Here is a 24,240-nt window from a genome sequence, read left to right as displayed (position 1 = left end):
GTTACGAATGGTGCACTGCCTGAACCGGGGCTTACGCGTCGGCCTTTAACCCGCGCTGTGGTACCGGGGGCCCGGCAGGCGCCATTACCTCAGTAGGGCTGCGGGGGCCTCCCCGCCTCCCGCCGCTGCCGACGCGCGGGCCCGCGCCGCCTGACGCTCCGCGCCAAGCAGCCGCCCCGCGCCGCCTGACGCCCCGCCTGGGGCCGCCCCCCGGGCCCCGCCCCGTCGCGCTCCCGTGACGTCAGCGCCGCCGTGCGCGGCAGCCCGCGCCGGGGGAGGAGGCGGCCGTGGCGTCCCGCTGCCGCCCGTGCCGGGGAGGCCGCCCCAGGTACGGCGGGGTGGGGAGCGCGGCCGCGGGGTCCCCCGGGCGGGGGAGAGGTGGAAGGCGGTGGCGGGGCGGCCCCGCGCGGTGCGCGGCTCTGCGGGCACGGGGCTGATGCTGAGGGCGAGGGCTGGCAGGCGGCTCTCGGGGGTGGAGGGGCTGGGCCCAGCTTGATCCGTAGGATGCGCCCCCGCCGCCGGGAGCTCCTCCGGGGTGGTGCTGGCACCGGCACCCCCCCGCACCTTTCCGATGGGTGCTCCGGAGCCGCCGCAGGGACGGAGGGCGCCGCGCAGGCCAGCCCCGCGCCGCGGTCACGGGCAGCAGCCCGCCGCTTCTCGCCGCTCTGTGCGTGGCTTCTGCTGAGGGCACTGCTTGGGGGGGCAGGTGGCGGGTGTCTCCAGGGAAAAGCTGGAGCGGTAGAGCTTTTGGAGGTGTTCCCACGTGAATCCTGTATTAGATCGGGACAATCTTCTGTCTCAGTCTGTTAGGCAAAATGAGGTGTCTGGAATTAAGCTTGCAGCAGCAGCACCTAGCTTGTGATCAGAGTCACGGTGTTATTTTTATAGCTCGTGTCCTAAATACGTGCTAGGTCGGTTTTCTTCTCTCTCGTTTTGGGCAGTTTCAGTTTAAGTTAAAGCATATTCATCAATTTCTCATACACGTTACAAGTGTTTCTTCCTTTTCCTGATATTTTTCAGGTCTTCACATGAAAACAGAGACCCAGACTGTAACTGCTGTAACTTGACTACTTGATTTGAAATGGAGAGCATTACGCAGTTGTTCAATGATTTGTGTGAAGCACACTTGACAGGTTTGCCGTGGAAGGTCCACCTGGGCAGGCTCAAGATCAGCAAGAGAAGGGCTAAGCAAAATCTGAAAAGGGTTGCTTATAATGCCCTGTTCATAAACCTTTTTCAAGATGAGGCTCGTAAGCTGCAATCAAATGTTTCCAGGCTTCCTGTGAAAAACAAAATTTTGATGCTGTCTTTCAACTTGAGAGTTGGTGGCCTAGGCGCTCAAGCGGATAGACTGGAGAATCTTGTGGAGGAACTGGAAACAGCTGAATGCTTGCCATTTACTGAAGTTAATTCTGTCTTGGATCTCTTAGTACAGCTTGCTGGAACAGGTCCTCCTCAGCTTGTACCCCAAAAAAAGGACTATTTTTTGAACAACAAATACGTTGGGAGAAATGTCAAATATCAGGGTTACGATTATTACGATGTAAGTGTATTTGAAGCTGATATACAATCTCTAATAACAAATGAAGAATGTCAGTTCAATGACACAATTCAAAAGACGCTTCAGATAATGGAGGCTGCACCTGGCACTGGACTCCCTGCCATAGGGTTGTTCTCACAGAACTATCCTGCTGGTGACAAGTTTGAGAAAGAAACGCGGGTCTCACTCTTCGGTGCTCTTGTCCACAGCCGTACGTATGATATGGACATCAAGTTGGATTTACCACCAGTGCCTGACAATGCAGATTTGTCTGGACTTGCAATTAAAGTATGGTATCATTTGTTTTGGACTTAAGAGTGTATGCATGCTTTCAATATGCCACTTGGATACTGTAATTTAAAATACAATTAGTGGTTACATTTGTAATAGAAGCATACAGTGTTGGAACGTAAGATGGAGCAGGGATCCTTTTCTTTGCTGACAACCAGATAAGCTTTTTGCATTCAGAGATGTATGATAACAAAAACCTCGGTCTTGTCCTGTAGCTGTGTAAAAACCCCATGATTTGGCCATAGGCTTTATGAAGTTAAGCCATCGGCTATATCTGTGCCTTCCCCACCCTAGTAGTCTTTTGGTTGCATTTTTGCCTGCCTTGTATATTGAACTCTTTTGCGTTGTTGCTTACATGTTACTGTTCAGCTTGCCTGCGTAAGCATTTCTGTCTGAATGTACATGTTTTGCTCTTCAGAGTATGTTAACTAACTTGTATTTTCTTCTTGGCTTATTGTATCTTAAAACATTTGTTTTGGTTATTATATTTCATTGAACCTCCTCATTCCCACTGTCCTTTTAACTCTTCTGTGTGTACAGTTTCTACTGTATTTTTTCCCCCTTTTGTTGTCCGTTCTGTTTATTTTTGTTATGTTTTATTCTCATAGAGGTACTTGTCAGGGTTTTTTCATTCTTTCCATTTTTACTGTGTGTAGGTACGGTTTTTGTACTTCTGTACTTTTAATCGTTAATTTGTTCCCACTGCTTAACATGTGGATAGCTCTTGTAGTTCCCTTAACTCAGGGTCTTCATTGAAACTTAAAAGGCAGACACATTGAAAAAGAAAACCCCTGCTTTTCAATGTGCACATATGGATGTAAGTTCTAACTTGGGAGAGGCAGAACCTTTTTGCGTAAGTACTGTATTCTTTCCATCAGACTGGAAAATTTGTGATTTCTTGAAGAGCAGCATGCTGCTTTTTTATGTGGGTGTGATTGTCTTTTTCTAAAATTAGGACTGTTCTGATATACAAGTTCTGTTGAGTGGGAGTTGAGGATGTGGCATATACATTGTTTAGATGCCTGCAGATTTTCTGCATATGAATAAGCATAAGGGAGCAAACTATGTTTGTCATAGTTAATGAAATGTTTACAAATTTGAAGAATTGGGGTCTGGATTTTTTACTGAAATACTGAGCAGTATGGTTTTATTAGTGTTACATATTGTTGAATGTCTAGACCTTGGATTCTCAGTTTGTAGAACTATATGCTTACCGAAGGAATAAGTGTCAATAATATACTGACAAACAGTATATTGTTTTGATGGTGATTGTTGTTTTTTATGTAGGCATTAATACTTATAGAGACTTATCAAGTGAAAAGAGTGCTTACAGGAAAAACCTAAAATAGATACAAAGGGAGGTTGGGTGACAGATTGTCATATAGAGGCACTTGATCATGAATGACAGCAGAGCATCTTCTGTGTTAGCATATGTTTCTTCAGTAAAATGTTTTTACATGTAACATTTGAACTCTCCCTGACAGGTTCCCCAAAGTATAGACCAGTCAGAAGATGAGGGATTCCAGTCAGCATCCAATCTGACTCCTGATTCTCAGTCAGAGCCGAGCATGACTCCAGACATAGACTTGTGGGATGCAGTGCTTACATACGGACCCAGCAAACGAAGATGTTGGGAAAGAATTGGATAGTACGTGTCTGATGTTACTGGCAAACTTACTATGCATCGTATGAAAATGTATGAAGGTGCATTTCATCTTAGTTACAAATTACCTCAGTATAAATAGTGAAACGAGCATATTTAATTCACATAATTCAGTATACTGCCTTCATGATTGAGAAAGGATTAAAGATCATGCAGTTTCAACAAACTAGTTCTTAGGTTGCAGCTGTTCCATAGGAAGAGATAAAACAAAATCTTCTTTGTCAAAAACACTGAAGACATTAAGGAAACACTTTCTATTTGTGTGAAATGTAACATTTTTCTAACTAATCTGACTTCTTGTGCACTATGCAATTTATCTCAGTCTAAAATGATGCCATATTTTCAGTTTCAAAAGAGAAAGTGGTAGTTATAGAGCACTAGAATAATTAAACACACATCTCCCAGTATTGTAAGATATTGTATTCCTTTTCCCTGTCTGTAACCAAAACAGAAATTAGCAGGTTTCTTGATGGTGTAGTTAGACTTGTAGTTCTGTTGGCTGTTGAGCAGAAGATGCATCTTCTGAGACAAGGCTCTGTATAGCCCTGTTAAAGCTTCCTGGCTTCCCTAAAATAGAAGGACAGAAAAAAAAGCAGGTATAACGGGTATCTTCCTTTCATTCCTGATGGACGGTGCTGTGTCCAAATTCTTGGACAGAAATCCAGAGATTCCTGGAGAAACTTTGCTCTGTGTGTTTTCTGTAATTTTAGGGAATAAGCTAGTAATGTGTCTGTTGCAGTATTACACAGTGTGTTTTTTCAACTCCTGATCCTGAGATGCTCAGAAACTTAAAAGTTCCCTGATGTGGTTTTTAAAAGCTGCTGTAGCACACTAGCTTTGTTCCTAGTACAAGGCAGTTTTTCTTGCTAACGTTTAGACTGTAAGGACCTTAGAGTCAAATATAGACTATATATTTATATATATATAGCCTGACAGCTTTCGTGTAATGCGTGGTACTAGAATTCAGAATTCTTGGAAGAATCAGGAGAAGCTGTTTTTGAGGGGATAGTAATCCTCGCTGGGAAGGGCTAAAATGAGTTAATACAAGTAGTTATAGCATTTTGAGCATCTTGCTCTGTATTTGAATATTAGTATTACATGGACCCTGGAAACCTGGTGTACTATTGACCTCATTTTCCTAATGTGAAGACTGCAATCGGGGAAGGCTGCAAAAGAAGCTGGTATTTCTCTTCCAAGGTTTCCGTCTCTGAACTTGTGTTCAAATTACCTCTTTCTTCACTGTACTGATGTGGGCTACAGTTTCATTGACTTGAATGTGCATTCCCTTGAAAATGTACTGTATTTCTAGTAGCTTTTTCTGTGGTCAATACTGGCTGTGTAAAATTCTGAAATGCCTTCTTTTCTTTAGGAGATGTATTTCCTTCTTTTCATATCATTACCTTGTAATGTTGTGTTTACTCTGACGCAGCCCGCCTGGTAAAAAAGAGGAACCATATCTTACTGAAGCTGGGAGAGAAGCTTTTGACAAATTTTACAAACTTCGAGAAGGGGAATTGCAACTGTTTAGTAATACTGTACTTCAGCTTCCACAGCTTGTGCTAATGAAAGAACCTGAACTGGTTAAGGATGTCTTGAATGTCCTCATTGGTGTGGTATCCACTACGTTTTCACTCGATCAGGTGTGGAAGATTTTTAACTGTGCTTCTTAGTTACAACTTTTTCTTTTCTTGTTTGTAGAGGTTTCCTCTGCAGCACATTTATTTCTTCTGAGATCTTGCAGCTGTGGATACTGTTAAAATGATGAATGCGACCTAATGGCAAATAAGGCAGTATTTATTTATTGCAATAATGGTGTTCCTGCAATAGGCTAAGAGTATTTGTAGTCCTCTAAGTGAAAAGAGGTTTATGAACACTTGAAAATAGAGGTGTAAATAGTTGTAGATAGGATTTTCTTTAAAGAATTAGATATGATCTTACTCTGTATTTGAAAAATACCGTTCATACTCTTGAAATTTTGCTACAATTTAATGTTTATCACACTGTTCTAGCTATATAGTATCAGTCACCAACTGAAAATGTCTGCTGTTATTTTTATGTGTAAATGTTTGCAATTTTAAATCAAAATACAGCTATGTAACAATTGAATCTGACTTTTTTTCCCCCTCCCTATATCCTTTTAGGCGGCTCAGACATTTGTGATAAAGGAGGGAGTATATGTATCTGGAACTTCACCAGAGACAATGCACAACCTACTCTCAGAAGTTGCAGAGTATGGAACCTATTACACACGACTAAGTCATTTTTCTCTTCAGCCAGTTTTAGACTCTTCATACAGCAAAGGACTTGTGTTTCAGGTAAAATAGTTGTATTAAGTCATCGAGATTTAATGGGCTAGTTGTCCTAATTAGGTAGAGAAGGTAACTTTGATTTCGTGTAAAGCTGGAATTTCTGCATTCTGCAAAGCATTTTAAGGGTAGTGCTCATCCCAGGTTGGCAATGAACAGTGCCACTGTGTTTAAATCACAGCTCTGTCTGCTTAGGGCTTGCTTGCACCAAAATGCATGATAAAAGGTTTTCATTACCTGAAGTGTGATTTGTTTAGTCATATTGTTCTGTTGAGGACTAAAGGAATATAATTGTTAGACGTTTTAAAAACATTGTATATTTATACATTAAGATCTATAAAATTAAAATACAAGAACTTTCTTAATACGGTATGTGTATATATATAGTATAGATCTCTAAAAAAATAAAAATGGAAGTAGAGAAATATGATATTTAATACCTTTAGTTATTTTCTATTAAGTGCATATTTTGCCTGTCATTCCTCTGTATTATGCTGAACTGTATGTAGACCGTGTAATAGCAGGTGATTTAATCTCTTTCTAATGTGTAGAATTAGAATTCGTTATGAAAATGTATTCTTTCTGGATATTTTATTTACAGCAATGTTAATAGAAATTGAATAAGAATGTCTCTTTCCTTGTCTTGTTAGAAAAAGTTCTAGACAAGTTTTTTGCAGTATCCAATTTAGGATGAAAGTAAGGAAACAGGTTTCCCTAGGTTTATATTATGGCTGTTAAGAGGACAAGGAGCTCCTCTAGGGGGAATTCAAAGAAGCTGAACCAAGATGCTTTATTACACTGTGTGTGTGAGTACAGGCTCTGTGCACTGATGTATAAAGTGTATAGAGGAGTCATCTGGCTAATTTGAATGTCTGAAGTTGCGTGGACCCTTACTTTCCCCTTACTTTCCCCTTACTTTGGTATACAAGTCTCTGCATATACAAATTATTTTAGTGAAAGGTTTGTTTTCATGCTGATACAATTGATGTGAGACATAGATAGACTATAAACAGCTGTAACAGTAAGACTTTAAATATTTTCTGTTGATACTAGGCATTCACAAGTGGGCTGAGAAAGTATCTTCAATATTACCGAGCCTGTGTTTTGTCAACACCTCCTACTTTAAGTCTTCTAACAATCAGCTTTCTCTTCAGAAAATTAGGTCGTCAGTTGAGGTAAGAGAATAACATTAATATTTAAGGTTTTCATAGCATAAAATATGCAATCTATTTCTTCATATACGCTAAAAGAGACAATATTACGCGTGCATTTTTACATAGTCTTTCAGTATTTTTCCTGTTATTGTAACAGAAGGATTTCCTTAAATAGAGACGATTGTAGGGAAATATGTGTAAGGTCTTTATATTCAGTTTCTTTGTTGTCTCTGTTACCATTCAACTGATACAGTAGGGGTGTTGTATGATATTCAGCTTTAGCAAGGTGCATCACTGTGATCTCGGAGACTTCTGGCAGAAATTGTTACATACGTTTTAATACTGTTTTTTAGGTATTTAGCTGAACTTTGTGGCATAGGAACAACTGCGCTGGCAATCAGTGGTGGACCTGGTGCTTCGTTTCCTACGGTGATAATTTGATGTTTTTATGTTTGATTTGAGTTAAGATTCTTGAAAATTGGGTAGAATTTTACATAAAATATTTAGTGGTGTTTCTGCTACCAAAGGTATGACCTTGGACCTCTAGTTAGAATGCCATGATCCTTTCTCCAGATATTTTAAAATTTGGAATTTTGTGTTGTGTATTCAATACCTAAATAAACAAAAGACCCAAAATAAGCCTCAGAGCACATTAAATTTCATTCAAAAGGAGGTATGTGTAGCAAGGTGAGTGAATCTCACTCTCTAAACATATCTGTTTCTCTCCAGTGACTATAAAGTGAGCTTGAGGTAACTAGCTCAGATCTTAATTACAGATAGCTAGAGGAATTGAGATGGATCCTGCCTTCTGTGTCTAGTGAAACATGTAAAGCTGTGTATTTCTGAGTCTTCTATTATTAAAGTTGTATTGAAGTTTGTTGCCTAATGTTAGAATATTTTTCGGTTGTTTAGGGTGTTAAATTGCTTTCATATCTGTACAAAGAGGCTCTCAACAACTGTAGCAATGAGCATTATCCAGTTCTTCTGTCTTTGTTGAAGACAAGCTGTGAACCGTACACAAGGTGCGTCCATACCATTCTCTACATAATTGTGTTTAAGAGCAATTCTGAATTAGCAATCTGGAGGGTAATTGCTAATTTAACAATGGCTGTTAACATTTTCAGAGAAAATATAAGATGTGGCTGTATCTGCAAAGTACCTACTGAAATTAATTCATTTTTCTGAATCCTTCTTTCTCTCTCTTTTCCTGCTCAGTTATAATATAAGGGGTTTGTATGTGACTAGATTAGTAAATAAATACATGTAAATAAGACTTTTTTTCTTGTTGCTGGTCCTGGAATTTCATACTGGAATATAAATTTCAGATAAACTTTTTTCTTTTCATACCTGTAGTAATATCCTGAAACTGGCAACTAACAGGTTTCTCTTGGAGTTGCACAAACTGGGAAACTTCATGCTTATTTCCACTGTTTTGTGGGCTTTTCAGTAAGCAAAGATAAAAAAAATAAAAATCTGTTGTTCATTAAGTAGATGTAATTAACAATAGGAAGTAGAGTTCCTTGGATTGCAACAGTTTTGTTAAGCAGTGCACATCAATTTAGAAATTGTTAGTTTATAGACTTTCTGAAGAGATACTACTTTTTTTTTTTTAATAGCTATTATATGGATTATAGCTGTGGTCCATTATCAGTTTACAGTGATACTTAATAGATGTAATGATACTAGAAATATAAAATAAAAGTCTGGCAAAATGCTCTAAATCTAAGACTCCTCCCATGGCCACCCATCTTGTTTTTAATTCCTTCTACATTAAATGTTCTTCAGAGAAATTTAATTTCAGATTTACCAGAAGACTCTTCGAAATATCTTCACAGCTCCTGCTCTGCAATTTATAGAAGATAGTCAGATTTCTGAAATACCAAGGGCAGGATATCATGGCATCACAAGGAACCTAAAAATATGAAAATATGCTCTACTAGTAGGTGATACTTAACTGCATTGACTCTTAAATTTGTTGCAGATTTCTACTGAAGCATGAATGATATACAGTCAGGGCTGCTGTAGAAGGAGACCTCCATGATCTGCACAAAGTGTTAGCCTACTCATTCATTACCCTGGAAAAAAATTAAATAATAGAAGTCGTTGGTCAAATAAATCATAGAAACATGAGATTTTTAACACTTTAAAAGTTATTAACTTTTTACTTACAACCTTAAAGTGGAATGGTGGTTCCTGTGCTACATGCTTCCTGTTTGTTACACTGAACCAACCTCTAGAAACAATGTTAGTATTGCAACTCCTAAGAAAAGAAAAGATTATCTTCAAAGTGCTCTAAGCCTTCTTATCTATAGCTCCAGATAACTATTTTTTTATTTCTTCAAGTCTGGTTTCACACAGAGGAAATACGAAAAAACATAAATAGATATTCCAACATAGTAGTTCTCATTATTGCATGTGTATTAGGTCCGGAGGAAAAGTATTGCATCTTTGTTTTATACCCTTTCAGTTTCTCCATGCTGTTTTTAAAGAGTTACCTCTCTTTAAAATAAACCCTTTCTGCTTATCTCTCCCTATGCTTCTGATGTGCTGCAAAGATTTCTAGAAATTTTTGATATATATTTAGTAAATTAATACAGAGAAATAAAAAGGTTGTTTTAATTAAGACAGTGTTCTTATACACACAATTCTGTGTGTATCTTTAAATATCAGTGTGACAGCACATAATTGCTGGTTTTTATCTTGCCTATATCTTGTGTGTTTTGATGTTTTAAAGAGTACACCTACTGTTTGGTTATAATAAAGTTGAAAAGGCAAGAGGATTGATTTTCAATATTGTACAATTATATTTTTTAGATTTATCTATGATTGGGTATACAGTGGTGTATTCAGAGATGTTTATGGAGAATTTATGATCCAAGTGAATGAGGATTATCTTTGTTTCAGAGGTACTGTATGTATATGATTAAATTCTAATTTATGTAGTATGTGCTGTTAATGAAATAATTAAAAATATATACTCTCATCTTTTTGTTTGATATGTAGATAAACATTACTGGACTCATGGTTATGTTTTGATTTCAAAAGAAGTGGAAGATTGTGTCCCTGTATTTCTTAAACATATTGCTAATGATGTATACATATGTGGGAAAACCATAAACTTGCTGAAACTGTGCTGTCCTAGGGTAAGTTTTGGTTTGTTTCCTTCCTGTTACATTGAGGAAACCATGTCTCTTTAGAGCAAGTTTCTAGTTTTTTAGCAAGTTTGCCCCTTTATTGAAAACTGGTATTGCTGAGTAGGATGTGCGTTCATGAAAGGCGATTACTTGCTCTCAGGTACTTGTGAGCTGACTGTCCACTCTACTTGCTAACATCTCACTGCAGAAATACAAATTTTTAACAGCATCAAATTTATCATATCCACGGCATGTGCTATATGTCTTCTTTATATTGAAAACAAATGTTTTGGGCTTCCAAGCAAGTGCCTTCCATTTTTCACACAACTCACGCTACTATTTTTTGATTTCAAGATGCCTTGACTCAGTTCTGCGTAGCTCTTTTATTTCATCTCTATTGCTACAATTCCATAAGTGCTTAAATAGTTCTGTTTGTTCATGTTTTGGAGAACAAGTTTTGTCCTTAATAAGAAAAACATGTTAAACTACCTTGCGTCTTCCCTCTTCTCTATATATGTTTAACAACGAAACAACCACAGAGGTGTCAGAAGTCTATATGCACTATTTCCCAAGTAACTAGTTTGTGGGTTTTTTTTAAGATCAGAGCTCCCCAGTCTTGACAGAGCTGAGCAGCCCAGTATCAGCTGTTTGATATCAGATACCAGGCATAAACCTAATATCTCAAGTGAGATGACCCTCTGCTAGTTCCTCCTACTATTCTAAAACTGACTTAGGTGTGCCAGTAGTACTGGGCTTTTTATAAAGCAGTGTCCGCCATCGTTTCCATTATAAACTAAACTACAGCTTTTTCAGTCCCTAACACAGTATCTTGATAGACAGAACATTCCCCCAGGATGTCTGGCACCAGGTTCAATCATCTTTCGTGTCTGAGAGTGCCAGTCGTGTTTCATCCCTTTCAGTGATAACGCCCTCAACAGCGGCTCTTCATTTTTGCTTAGGCTGACACAGTCCCAGGAACACAGCTCTAGGGATCCCATCTTGTGGCTCTTACCAGTAGACTGAGGAATCCACTGTGAGCATGCTTGTGCGCTCTTTTTTTCCCCTCCCCCACCCCCATAAAGCTCACTTACCTGTTTTCTGCACTGAGTAGTACAGCTTCAGAGATTTAGGGATATTGAGGTGGACCAGAAAAACCCAAGATACTTATCCTAGAGAACAGGTACTCTGTGGGGTGCACTGGCCATATTTTTGATAGTTATGTCTGGTGCAGAGCTCTGTCCTGTTGGTGTATGTTAGTTATGTTCCAGACAGTTCCTACTAAGTGGGGATCTGTGGGGGATGTAAGTGAACAAAACCCAACTTCTGATAGGAGAGATGCATTCAGTGCTGAGTTACTCAGGCGCAGTTAATTTGGGTGTTCAGAAAAGCAAGATGTTAGGCATTTAGAATGACTAGCATAAAATTCTGTATCAGATTTTAGATTCCTATCTGATTCAGTGGGAAAGAGGGGACTCTGAGAATTTGACCTGTGATCCAAGTTCTGGAACATTATACTTCTGTCTCCTGCCTCAAATGATATAAATATTAAAGCCAATTATTTTAATAAAAAAATTATATCCTGTGTGGAGGCTTGTTTGAGTATTTTGAAGCATTGCTAAGTTAAAAAAACAAACAAACATAATGTGAGTTTATAATGGAACATTTTACAATTTAAAAGATGTATTTAAAAAGAAATTTCTCATTTTTCAGCATTATATATGTTGGTCAGATATACCTGTTCCCCGGATTTCAGTTATTTTTTCGCTTGAGGAGCTGAAAGAAATAGAGAGAGATTGTGCAGTGTATGTAGGTCGAATGGAAAGAATTGCCCGATACAGTTCTATAAGCAAGGAGGAAAAGGTAAATGAATAAAAGAATAAAGACCTTATCGTTAAGATATTTTTTTTAATACTAATTTCTCATTTTTGTTATTCCTGAAAGAATTTGTATTTGTGATTAGTATTTTTTCATTGGTCAATTTCTGTTTGAATTGTTATCACAGCATATAAACTTACTTAATATAGCTTTTAAAAGTATAGCTGGTGTGTTGTCATTTGTTGGCATTTTCATATATTAAATGGGTTTTAGAGTTCCATCTTAGTTCTTTGCAGCAGCAGATTTGCTCTCCTACTGAAAAGTTCTGAAAAGATTGTGAGGTTCTAATTTAATAAATGTGACAAGCTAATTAGTAACCAGATAAGACTTTTTTTGTGATTTGCATAGCTAATTGTTTTTTCAGAACTCTTTTAGTTATAAAGAGACTTCTGCCATTCAGGTGCCATCACTATAGTGCATGTATCAGATGGATTTGTTTTAAGGTCTAGAGTATTAACTTTCAATATTAGTTTATAGACTTTACATTTAATTAATTGTTTTATTCATATTTCTGTACTGTAATCATAGATTAATGACCATTATAAAGTGTGCACCTGTCTTTGCAACAGTGTGTTGTCGAGTCTAAAATAATAGAAAAAATGCCTACCTGTATTTTGGTTTGGGTTTTTTTTTTAGGATTTGCGAATGGAAATAGCCAAACAAGAATTAATTGTTCATGCTCGAGAAACTGCTAGCAAAGTATTAAAAGCCATTAATGGTAAGTTGCAGTAGTGCTTCATGTGTTTTCTAGTGGGTTTGTTAATGTAAACTATCGGTACCTTTATTTTTAATACAGATCGGCAAATATCGGAACGCATGGCTTTGGATGCAAAGAAGCGGGAACAGTTTCAGAAGCTGAAAGAGCAATTTGCAAAAGACCAAGAGGTATTTCTCTGTGTGTTCTAGAGGCCAACTGTATTTCTTAGACAAATAATTGAAAGGGCATATTGATTTATTGAATGAATAGCTCATGGGGTACAAATAAGAACTTTTCTTGCAGAAGTGTGTGTTACAGCTGGTATTGAGAGTGGCTTTTAACAGTGTTAAATATTATGCAGCGTCGCCTTGCAATAAAGCAAGAAGAAATTGATGATGATTTCAGCTATGCCCGAGAGCTCAGAGAGAGAGAAAAAAGACTGAAAGCTTTAGAAGAAGAACTGGAAAAAAAGGCAAGGTAAATGTATCAGAGTAGTCTCCCAAAGCTTAGATAATCCAAAACCTCCTAAGGACCTCAGGAACAACTATTGTATATTAAATCTACGGCACTAGCAGTTCCCAGACATTGCTCTCCAAGGGTAATGTTTGCAGTTAAAAGATGAATGTAAGGATTTTGGGTAATTTATAAGCAATTTTGTGATTTAGGAGTGGTTAGTGACCCAAAAATCTGGAACCCGCTGATTTATACCAACCCTATCCAGATTGGTTTTTGTTATGGTCATAATTCCAGTAAAAAAATTAAATGCATCTTACAATTAAAAGCTGAGCCCACAGCAAAAATGGTGACGTGTATTTCAAAGCAGAAACAAAAAGCAGATGGAGGAATTAGATTAATAATTATTTGAATTTCTCTTGTTATGCATCTAGTTGTATTTTACTTTCTTCTGTTACATCTAAAAATACTTGAGATGAGTGGCCTGCTAAGAATAGTTACAGAAATACAGACTGAGAACACAGTCCTGTTCTCTCCACCTGTTTATTGTCTGTGACTGAAGCCTCTGTTTTCTACTTTTTAAAAATTGCTTCTCCTTTCTGAAGGGCTAAAAGGTCTTGTTCTTTAGAAGGGAAGATGAAAATGACTATGTGAAAATCTGTAACTTAGCTTTATTTTTACCTTCGTTTAGGCAGGAATTAATTGACCATTATAGCAAACTTTCTGACGATGCAGCCCGTAGGGAACAAAGAGCGTTATGGAAAATCCAGCGACACAAATTGGAAACAGCCCGTCTGAAGTTTCTATTAGAAGATCAAAAACGCATTGAGGTATCTTCTGAAAAGATATAAGATATGTAAAAAAGAAAATTTGGTACTTGGTGCTCAAAGACTTTTGGTTTCGTCTTTTTTACTTACAGGAAATGCTTGAAAAACTTCCAGATGGAAACTACAGGAGAAAATTGGATGTTATTCCTTATAAACAGTGCCAGCTGGCCTTAGATAAAAACCCTCTTGTGAAAGATCCACATTCACAGGTGAGTTTACTTTCTTACATAAACTCCAGGTTGTTGTTCCAAGTTTCCCTCAAGGGAATCCTTCTCATGGTCCATTGCAGTTCAGTAAACACAAGGTTCGCTATAACAGCAGGGTGAGCAGTTGTCATGTTATTTGTAGTACCTCTGAAAAATTGGAAGATTTTACATCTTACTTCTAATAAAGTGGCATCCTGATAAGTAGCTTGATTATGTAACTAGCCATACAGCGTAATAATTATTTCTTTTTTAGGTGTCTTCTGTGAAACCTCTGAATTCTAATGAGAATGTTGGCAGAAAAGAATCCGAGCCTGGGCTGGAATATGCTGCTTCTGCTGACAAAGAACTGCCCATGCCAGAGCTGACAGATAATAACCCTGATCAGCATTTTCAGCCTAAAGCAGCAGGGTCTGAAAGCAGTCTCCAAAGTTCGGAGAAAGCATGCAGTCCTCCACACAGTGCTGATTCCTTGCCTGAATCCAGTGTGAATATAGAAGATTTCTTATCAAAGCCACAGGATGAACAACCTGCTGCCATTAGCATACAAGGATCTTTGCTGGATGAAGCATTCCGAAATATTAACTCGGATCTTTCTGGGACTTCTCAAGTAAGTACAAATCAGCCTGTCTTGGGAGGAGCACTGGAAGGAGAAGACAATGCACCACTGCATCAGCAAAATGAGTATGATTTTAATACAGTTCTCAGACCATTTGCAGCTTGGCAGGGACATGTTAGAGTTGGAGAAAATGTATTTGATGGGGAGTACAGAAGGCCTAGGTGGAATATTCGTGGACATACATCTGATGCCAACATCAGAGTTGGAGAATACGTACCTCATGTGGACACTTACCAGCCACATTCAAGTCCTTATGGGCATTCTTCAGACTCCCATATACAAATCAGCGGCTGTATTGCTGAAGTTGAATCTAGCCAACCCCGATGGAATATTCATGGGCATGTTTCTGAAGCTCATATTAAAATTGGGGAATATGCTTCAGAGGTAGAGCCCTCAAGGCCGAGGTGGAACATTCATGGACATGCTTCAGAAGCCAATATTAAGATTGGAGAGTATGTGTCAAATGTAGCTCCTACAAGGCCTCGATGGAACATCCATGGTCACGCATCTGATGCCAATATCAAGATTGGTGAAAATGTGTCAGAGGTGGTCTCGGCTAGACCTCGTTGGAACATCCATGGCCATGCTTCACAGTCGCACATCAAAATTGGAGAACTGGTTTCAGATACAGAGCCTTTGAAATCTCGTTGGAGCCCATTTGGTCACGCATCCCAGTCAAGCATCCAAGTGGGGAAGTGGGCCCCATCTACAGAAAATGATCCAATACCTCATCGTAACACCATTTTGGGTCCTTCATCTGACTCCACAGTTCAGACGCTTCTGTATAGTGAAGAGCGCTCTCCTGCTGAAGGCAGCAGAAAGGAAGCAAAAACGTCAGAAGTTAAGGAAAAGACTTTACCACAGTCACAGTCATCTGATAGTGTTCCAGTCTTTCTTCATGCTAATATTAAAGATGACAAAAAAGAAAATACAACAGGAGAGAAACAAGAAGGTAAAGTAGCATTGTTTATTCAGTCAGTATTTGTTTAAGGGGTCTTGAAAATAACTGTAAATGTTTGTGTTCAAAATGGGTACTTATTACTTAATTCCTTGCATAGCTTTTCAGACACAGAATTTAGAGGAAAGAATTTGAGCTTAGTCTTGCCTCTTACATAAATGAAACAGAGTATTAAAAAAACTCTGGTCTGAAACTTCGTGGAACAGGACCTTGTGGGACCTGGAGTAGAGAATAGACGTGAAACTGCCTGGGTGGGACTGCGGGGAGGGCCTGTTCCAGGAGGGGGGCTGTGATGTCCTATAGAGAAATTCTAACAAACTTTGTGAGCAGATCTGAGGTATGAACTAAGTATTAGAAGCAAGCAAGTAAGTCTGAGTAAATGTTGTCTTTAATTTACTTGTAATTACAGTAATTGCAAATGTGATCAACAAGGACCCTTCTCCAGATTCCTCACAGAGCTTACAGGTAAGAAACTAATTGTCGAGAAGACTTCCTTTCCTTTCGAAGGATTAAACACCCTGGTAGTTAAGGTAATGCATTTCTGTCCTAATCTGGTAATCACTGTAATACCGTGTTGTATGTCAGAAAAGTACAGGTGAGTAAGCCTTTTTATTTTCAGTTGGAGCAACTAGTCAATTAGCTGTAAGAACACATTAAGTGTGAGTAGACAAAGCCAGCATTTCTCATACAACTTGTCCTTTTTTTTTGTTTTAGGCAGAAGAACCTGAAAAAGCAATTCCACAAGATGCTGCGCCTCAGGAAACTTTGTTTTCTGAAGCTAATACTCCAAAGACTGAGGAGGAGGAAGGGGGAGAGGAAGATACATGGAAGAAAGAACAAGCTTATTTGAAAGCCTTATCGGATCAGTATTGTATTGAAAAATATCAGGATAGTTATGATTTGATGTGTGAGTAGAACTGTTGGAACATTAGATCAATAGAAGATGTGGTAAACTTCAGCAAGAAAGCTGAGTGCCGAACAAAATAATTGAATTACTAGTAGATTGCCAGTATTATGACCTCCAGTAGCCAGACAGTTCTTCTAGGCACAAAGATGAGAAATAAATTTTGACGCATTATGATGATATAACCTAGATAAGTTTGTAGAGTTTAATAGGAACAGATTATCAAATTGCTTAAATGTAGTAACTTAAGATGTTGATGTATTTTTGAATTTAGCAGAACTACCAGTTTCTCATCTCTTGCATCATGTGATACCAAGATCGTACACTTTTCCTGTGGATCCTATGGTACAGTCAGCAACGGATGAAACAGCTGTACAGCTGAGTGAGCTCTTATCTCTGCCAGTGCTGATGAAGCGTTCTATTACTGCTCCACTTGTATCTCAGTGAGTATTTGTTAGAAATAGTGAATCGATAATTTAGCAATGTCGTGTTCCTTAGTTCTTTTTTGAGACGAGTTTCACATAGATCTGTTCTCTTAAATTTTCACTTTGCCCCCAAGAAGTGGTCCAGTGGATGGTTCGTTACTACCCAAAAAGTTCAGATTTACATTATAAGTACTAACATAAACTTATATTTTAATGTGTTAATTAAAAATTTGAACATTTATTTGAAATACAAGGGCTTGGAGGGAAGTTTTTGGTCTCGGACTTGTGGATTATGCGGCAGTGGTTTCCAGACCATTAGCTTCCTTGTTGTTTTAACAAGATTTATTTAATGTTTGTGCTAGTTTTTTATTTGGCAAATGAAAGATGAGGGGGGGGAAAAAGAAAAATCTTTTGATTGTATTAAAGCTCATGCATATTGATCAAGATATATTTTATGTTTCTGTGGGAACTCCAGCTTCAAGGCTGTCCTGAAGTTTAATGGAAGCTGTTATTTTTACTATTGTATGAGGTTTCCCTATATATTCCATGTTGGACCGTTTCATTAGTATATCTAATGGTATTTTAAACAAAAGGTTTTGTTACTGTATACAAGATTAGCTTCTGTCATGAACACAGTTACTTACAAATGTGTTGAAATGCTTCCCGTTTTGGAACCTCTTGTATGTTTGGCTTCCCATTTGCTAGCTCAGAGTATGCTGTGCTCAAAGTTTGGTGCAGTGTAGAAAGACATCGTTACCTACCTTGGTTTTAAACGTCTGGATTGGCTATCAGAATGATCTGTGTACAGATTCATGTATTCAGGAAAGCAAAGTAAGCGAGCCTGAGTTGTGTGCTGGCAGAATTAGCCTGTCCCTGATACGCAAGTTAAATTATTTAAAGCTAGCTTGAATACCTACACTGTACTGACAACTGTAGTATAGACCTGCCCTCAGTATCTAGTGTCAGATCTCTACCAATTAGGGTATTCTTCTCAGGGATTTAGTAATCTTTCTTAATCTGTTTGTGTAGATGACAGAAATAAAACAGAAAGCTATTGATAAAGTGTCACTCCACGCCCAGCAGCATTTTCTAAAGATCGTTAATGTAGCCAGTCTTAAAATGCTTCCCCGGTACTGTTCAAAACCCAGTTATCTGAAGTGGTAGGTTTTAATTCTGGTGTATTTTGGATGAAGGTGGTTTTTTTTTTTTTTTTGTCTCATTTCTTTGGCTTATGTGAATATCATCCTGTCTTGGAAATCAGAGTCAAGTACTGGAGCATTAATCTGATGTAGCCACAGCTGAATGTTAACAGTAAGGAAGGAGTTACTTGTAAGAATAATACCTTTTCTGTGTTTTTATTCTTAGTGTTTCTCTTGTGAACAAAGCAATAGTTGATTACTACTTTGTGGAACTGAATGTAGAGAAGCATTTTGAAGCACTGAGACACTTCTTGTTAATGGAAGATGGGGAGTTTGCTCAGTCACTCAGTGACCTGTTGTTTGAGAAGGTATTTGTTTTGTTGTCTTAACCCTTGGGTTTGGGTTGTCTGCTTTAGTGTGACACCTCTGGATTAGTTTGGATGGGAATGAGGGAATGGTGTGAATTAGAACCCTGGTTTGTGCCATTTTCCACTTTGTGCTGTGTTGAGAAGTCTTGTAGCAAGGAACTCTGTTAATGTTGTAAGGACTGAGGCAAAGGAAGGTCTTTGCTTGGAAGTAATGCCCATATCCGAGGAAGTCCCAAGGAAGAGAGTAAAATTTCCTACTGCTAATCCCAGCAACAGAGTACAAGGACTTGGCATATCGAGAATAATAATTTCAAACTTTGACAGATAAGCAGTCATGGAAGGGTATTTCACTCTTTCCTGCAAAAAAAGCTGCACTGCCGCTCTGTCCCCTCCCATCTGCTGGCAGCAATGCTGGAAGAGCATGTTGCCATTTGCTAAAGCCCAGTGGAAAGGCCTGTGTTGGAGAATTCCTACTTTTATCTCAAATATCCTATAAAGCAGAGGGGAGGGCACCTGAAGAGAGTGCTGGCCCCTCTGATGAGACAGTATTTTTGCGACTTACCCCTGTGCAAGGTCGCAGGGGCAGCCTGGGTTAATATAACTGGTTGCCGGGGGAGATGTGTAGCTGTGGGATGGTTAATGCATTTCTCTAAATCCTAAGAATGCTTTAGACCCAAGCAGGGAAAGCATTTGGGGATGCAGACTTGATGAATAGCTTTATTTGTAAACCTGTGGGAGCGCAGAGTTGATGAGATAGGCAGATAGGGGTTAGCTCGCTGGCTTTCTGCCCCACTGAAGCCTAAAGGCTGTATTCCCTGCAGCAGGGAAGTGTAGCAGCTCCTGAGCCGCAGCAAACTGCAGTCCAATATACCAAAATAAACCAGCACAGGTATGAAACTACCTTCATGCTGTGAACAGCAAATAGTTCAGAACTTGCTTCTTATGCTGTTTATGCATCCCTACGGCAGAAGTAGAAACTTCTAGTCACAATGGTGGAGCAGGACAGGATAGTCACCACTTTACCATGCTGCTTTAATTCACCTGCGTTCAGGAGCCATGTTACTGTTTATTAATACAACGTAATTAGGATTTTATTTTATTTTATTTTTTTACCCCTAGCTTGGATCAGGACAAACACCTGGTGAATTGCTGAATCCACTGGTTCTTAATTCTATCCTAAATAAAGCATTACAGTACAGTCTTCATGGTGACACCCAGCTTGCTTCCAATCTTTCTTTTGCCCTCAAGTATCTTCCAGAAGTGTTCAAGCCCAATGCACCTGATGCTCTGAGTTGCTTAGAGCTAAGGTACAAGGTAAGAAAGCATGGGGAAAGGTAGAACGCTGCAATTATACCATGGTACGTAAGAACCGTGAATAGATGATGTAAGAATACGTAAAGTTAATATGTTTTTCAGAATGGAGTAAAAAATTGTGTAATGGAAATTACAGGATTTACTTAGCCTGGGCATTGCATTATTAAAATACATATATGAATTTCTATGTCCCTGAAATACTTGTGTCTGAAATACTCTTATAATTTCTAACAACACAAAAATGTAGCGTGATCAGCACTGTTGCTTCTTTTAGGTTGACTGGCCTCTGAACATCGTTATTACTGAGAGCTGCATGAGTAAATACAACAAGATCTTCTCCTTTTTGCTTCAGCTGAAGCACATGGTGTGGACTCTCAAGGATGTTTGGTTTCACTTAAAACGCACTGGTAAGTATACTGAGTGAACTAGAGACTGTACTGTTTAAAATTCTTTTAGCACCCTGCTCTAGGCAGTTGCTTACAAACAGTCACGTCAAGCTTCAAAACCCACAATTTTTTTAAGAAACTTGCTTGACATTTTAAATAGGCTCTACTAACAGAAACCTTCATTCCCTGAAAAATTCTGATTTTAGATGGTCTCTGTGGGGTGATGATATATTTCTGTGTTTATTTTCAGCTTTAGTGAGTGGTGCCTCAAATTCCGTTCAGTTCCGACAGCTCCAGCTGTATAAACATGAAATGCAGCATTTTGTGAAAGTAATTCAAGGTTACATTGCTAATCAGATTCTACATGTTACGTGGTGTGAATTTGGAAACAAACTGTCTTCTGTAGGCAACCTGGAAGAAATTCACAGAACACATGCTGAATACCTCAACAAAGCAGTCTTCAGGCAAGCTACCATACTTACTTTTACTTTATATATTTAAGTTATTGGAGCAGCCAGTCTAGCCTAAGGCATTTGTGCAAAACTGACTTCTGCCCAAGTAGTCTTTATACAGAAGTGTCCTTACGTAATGGAATCCAACTTCGTGGTGCATTATGAGGTCGTACTTTGATGCTTTTCCTCAGCTACCCATCCTCTTCATTTCCCCAGACTCCTTGGAGTTGCCTCCAGGCCCTGTTCACTCTGCCTCTGCAAGCTTTAAATCTACTCAGGACAGCTCTAGCCTGAAGACTAAGGACAGACTTGCCACAGTTCTGTTTTCCTTTGTAAATGAACGTGGTAGCTGAACGATTGTAAAATGCTTCTCTATGTTATATATGCCTTAAATGTGTGTGCAGTGACCAGGACTGGACTTCGAAGGCATAAATGTGATGCGATGCCTCTGTCCAGCTTTATGAGCAGTGCAAGAGACATCTGTCTTCTAGGCATCACAGGCTTTTAGCCCTTCGGTTTACTGTGAAGCAGAAGCGTGGTGTGAATAAAGAGGAGAGGAGCTAGGATTTGTTTGGTTTCTTCTTAAAGAGTATACACTGGTACGATAAAGTGGGGAGATGGAGGGAGATGATAACACAAATTATAAACAAGGAAAAAACCCTATCCTTTCATGTCTGTCTTTAAGTTTTAATTAGAAAATATTTGCCTAAAGCTGCTGTTTGGATACCGGGTGCTAGGATGAGATGGGATTAAAGTTTAAGGAGACCCAGAGCACGATAATGTTTTTAAATGTCATCTCTTTTGCAAATGCAGATGTCATTCTAGAAATCAGATACAGCAGCACAAATACCAGTTTCTTGGAAGAGCAAGCAAACTCTCTTAGGTTTAGGCACCTTTTTTAAAGTCACCATTACTGTTAGCTACAGTCTTGTGGATTATTTTTTTTAAAGCAATTAAAGAGGGGACCTAAAGGATTGGTCACCCCTTTGTATTTTTAGTCCTACAACCAACAGATTATGTCAACTGCATTTCTAAAGCTGGTTTTGTTCTGTTAGGGGTCTCTTGACAGAGAAGGCAGCCCCCGTGATGAACGTTATACATAGCATCTTCAGCCTGATTTTGAAGTTCCGCAGTCAGCTGATCTCTCAGTCATGGAGCTTTGATGCAGGGAAGCAAATGGCTGTTCATCCCAACTTTGGTCTGATGCAGCAGTCATATAACACCTTCAAGTATTACTCCCACTTCTTATTCAAAGGTAAGAAACTGCGTAAGTTCTAGATAGGAGAAAAAGTCAGCTGACAACTGAAAAAATTACAAAGACATTTTGGAAGTATAATGTCAAAGTAGGAAGACGTGTGTACTTAGCATGTGTTAGAAAATGCGGTTCCCAAATGAAAACGGCATTATTGTCGTTTGCAAAGATCTGCATATCCATCAGTTGTAAAATGTCCACACAAATCTAACAGATATCCCAAAACTGAGTGTAAGTTTTTGCTAATTTGCAAAATAAGTATTTGGTATTTAGCTTTATGTATGTGCTTACTTTTTTCTTTCCTCTGGAATGGAGTTCTGAAACTTTTTGTTGGCAGCAATAAGAGATCAATACCACTTAGAAGTAATTTTAGATATATCTGCATTAGTCGAGCGTTACTGTTGTTAGGAGATTGGAAAATTCTGATTCCCATGTTGCACTAAGGCTCAGAGAACCTCCTAGCACTAGTTGGAGCTTATATCCAGTGCTCCAGGCAAGTGTTTTTCAACTGCACAGATCCATTTGCCAAATGTTCTTCCCTTTAACGTGATAAAACTTCTTCTCGCTGACATCTTAGCCTACAACGTGAAGAAATGGTCATCTCTCTTTCCTCTCCATTTCTCTTTCAGATCTTGCTTGTGGTTTTAGTACAAGTTACTTACGCTTCCCCCGAGTACAAAGATGGTTCACGGGATTTGGGTTGGGTTGTTGGGGTTTGTTTTTTTTTTTTAGAAAACCCTTAATTCCTGAAGGAAGTGTGACTGTCATCCTTAGATCTATTTTTCTAAACTATTTCCTAGCCAGCCTATATTCTTCAGGAAATGAGCTGCCCTTTTTATTCTTTAAGGATATCCAAAAATGGTGTCAAAGGACCAAACCCAGCTCTTTCAGGATGAGTTAGAATGGCTGCTTCCAAATTCTACAGGAAGTCAGAACACCTCTGGGAGCCACCTAAGCCCATACTACGAGATCTGTGGTTGCTTCATGGACAGAGATTAATAGACCACTCTGTAAGGAAACCTGATGAGTGACCTAGCTCTTTACACCCTCTTTATTAAGCACTACAAAACAAATGTGTGCTTGTTCATCTACACTTCAGTCACCGTGTATTGTAAAATGCTCTCTTTCACAATGGGTTGATCCAGAATCCATTGAAAGCCAATACAAAGTAGTCTGGACTTCAATGGCTTTGGCTCAGGCCCGAACTTCTAACTGTACACTTTCCCTTCTTCCTTGCATGTTACTGCTGCTTGCTGATTGCCTTTATATTAGTGCATGGGATGTTCCTGAGCTTAGGGAGCTTCCATTGCCTTTTTACCTTTGTTACTAAGGATGTTTAGAGCAGTCAGTTTGTTCATTTGTAGAGCTTGAGGGGTTTGTCCCAGGAATTTCTCTTTGGTCTTCTCTCTCACAACGGACTTTGCTCAAGAAAACTGCGGAGCTGTTTCTTTCACAGAGGTCACTAGAGGATCTAAACATACTTCCTGGTCAATAGAAATTATGATAAGAACACACTGTCTTACTGTGAAGGCAACTTGAGAAAGCTTTTCATTATTAGAATAATACAGTTTCACTCTAGAGCTGACATGTGATCTTTTGTTTGCATCTTATTTGAAATACTTTGTAATTCCAGAAAGAGATACTGGACCTTTCTTACACAAAAATATACATTTGTTTCTATTGGTCTTCAGATTTCTGCATTAGGCTTTTTAAAAAAAAAATTAAAATGCAGAGATATTTTCAAGGCTGACTTTAGAATATTAATCTTAGTTAAAACTTATTTTTTGTTTTTCTTCCAGTGGTAACAAAGCTTGTAAATAGAGGATACCAGCCACATTTGGAGGACTTTCTGCTGCGAATCAACTTTAATATTTACTACAAGGATAACTGATCTCTATAGATAGGGACCACTGATAGCATGATAAAACAGAAACAGATAAAACTATATGCTTATGATTTATAGCAGCTTATGCAAATGCCATGCAAGAGGCATTTTTCTTCAGTGAAATAACCTGCCGTCTAATAGCTTGAAGAATATAACCACCATATACAGAGAATGACACTTCCTAAAATCCACCACAGCTACCAGTTGCTTGATCTGTTGAGCATTGATGTTGTCATTATTGCAAAGATAGAAGAGCTGAGTGCCTGGTCTTCGCAGGGGAGGGCGAGTGCAAAACTGTATATCTGTGAATGTGTAAATGTTGTATTTTCAGTGATGTGAATTTCCTCCAATGTAAATACATGTATGTTAAATAAATTAACAGATACTTTCTAAAA

The 24,240-nt window shown here is 38.8% G+C and overlaps 1 protein-coding gene across 4 annotated transcripts; it reads left to right on the top strand.

The window, feature by feature from the left end:
* The first annotated feature begins 235 nt into the window (after nt 1–235).
* On the top strand, nt 236–24,240 carry TUBGCP6 (tubulin gamma complex associated protein 6). Of its 4 annotated transcripts, none has more exons than XM_056340866.1 (26): nt 236–328; nt 1,021–1,828; nt 3,316–3,479; nt 4,924–5,134; nt 5,636–5,809; nt 6,854–6,975; nt 7,308–7,383; nt 7,867–7,976; nt 9,769–9,860; nt 9,958–10,097; nt 11,799–11,948; nt 12,600–12,681; nt 12,760–12,848; nt 13,022–13,137; nt 13,805–13,943; nt 14,033–14,149; nt 14,400–15,714; nt 16,130–16,185; nt 16,435–16,627; nt 16,899–17,067; nt 18,415–18,556; nt 19,676–19,870; nt 20,145–20,277; nt 20,507–20,720; nt 21,764–21,963; nt 23,760–24,240. In XM_056340866.1, the coding sequence occupies exons 2-26, from the start codon at nt 1,082–1,084 to the stop codon at nt 23,849–23,851; spliced, it is 5,238 nt and encodes a 1,745-aa protein (XP_056196841.1). In that variant the 5' UTR covers nt 236–328; nt 1,021–1,081; the 3' UTR covers nt 23,852–24,240. The 4 variants fall into 4 exon arrangements, with proteins under 4 accessions (XP_056196841.1, XP_056196840.1, XP_056196842.1 ...); XM_056340865.1 differs by having other exon boundaries at nt 16,124–16,185; XM_056340867.1 differs by lacking the exons at nt 236–328; nt 1,021–1,828 and having other exon boundaries at nt 3,395–3,527; nt 16,124–16,185.

The sequence above is a fragment of the Falco biarmicus genome, chromosome 5, assembly GCF_023638135.1.
Source record: "Falco biarmicus isolate bFalBia1 chromosome 5, bFalBia1.pri, whole genome shotgun sequence".
NCBI lineage: Eukaryota > Metazoa > Chordata > Aves > Falconiformes > Falconidae > Falco > Falco biarmicus.
The sequence above is the reverse complement of the archived record's forward strand: the minus strand, read 5'-3'. Positions and strand labels throughout refer to the sequence as shown.

Coding starts and splice junctions, on each gene's coding strand:
- TUBGCP6 (XM_056340865.1), top strand. CDS start 1,082: ATGGAGAGCATTACGCAGTTGTTCAATGATTTGTGTGAAGCACACTTG. Junction 6,976..7,307: donor AAATTAGGTCGTCAGTTGAG/GTAAGAGAATAA, acceptor ACTGTTTTTTAG/GTATTTAGCTGAACTTTGTG. Junction 16,628..16,898: donor GGATAGTTATGATTTGATGT/GTGAGTAGAACT, acceptor TTTTGAATTTAG/CAGAACTACCAGTTTCTCAT.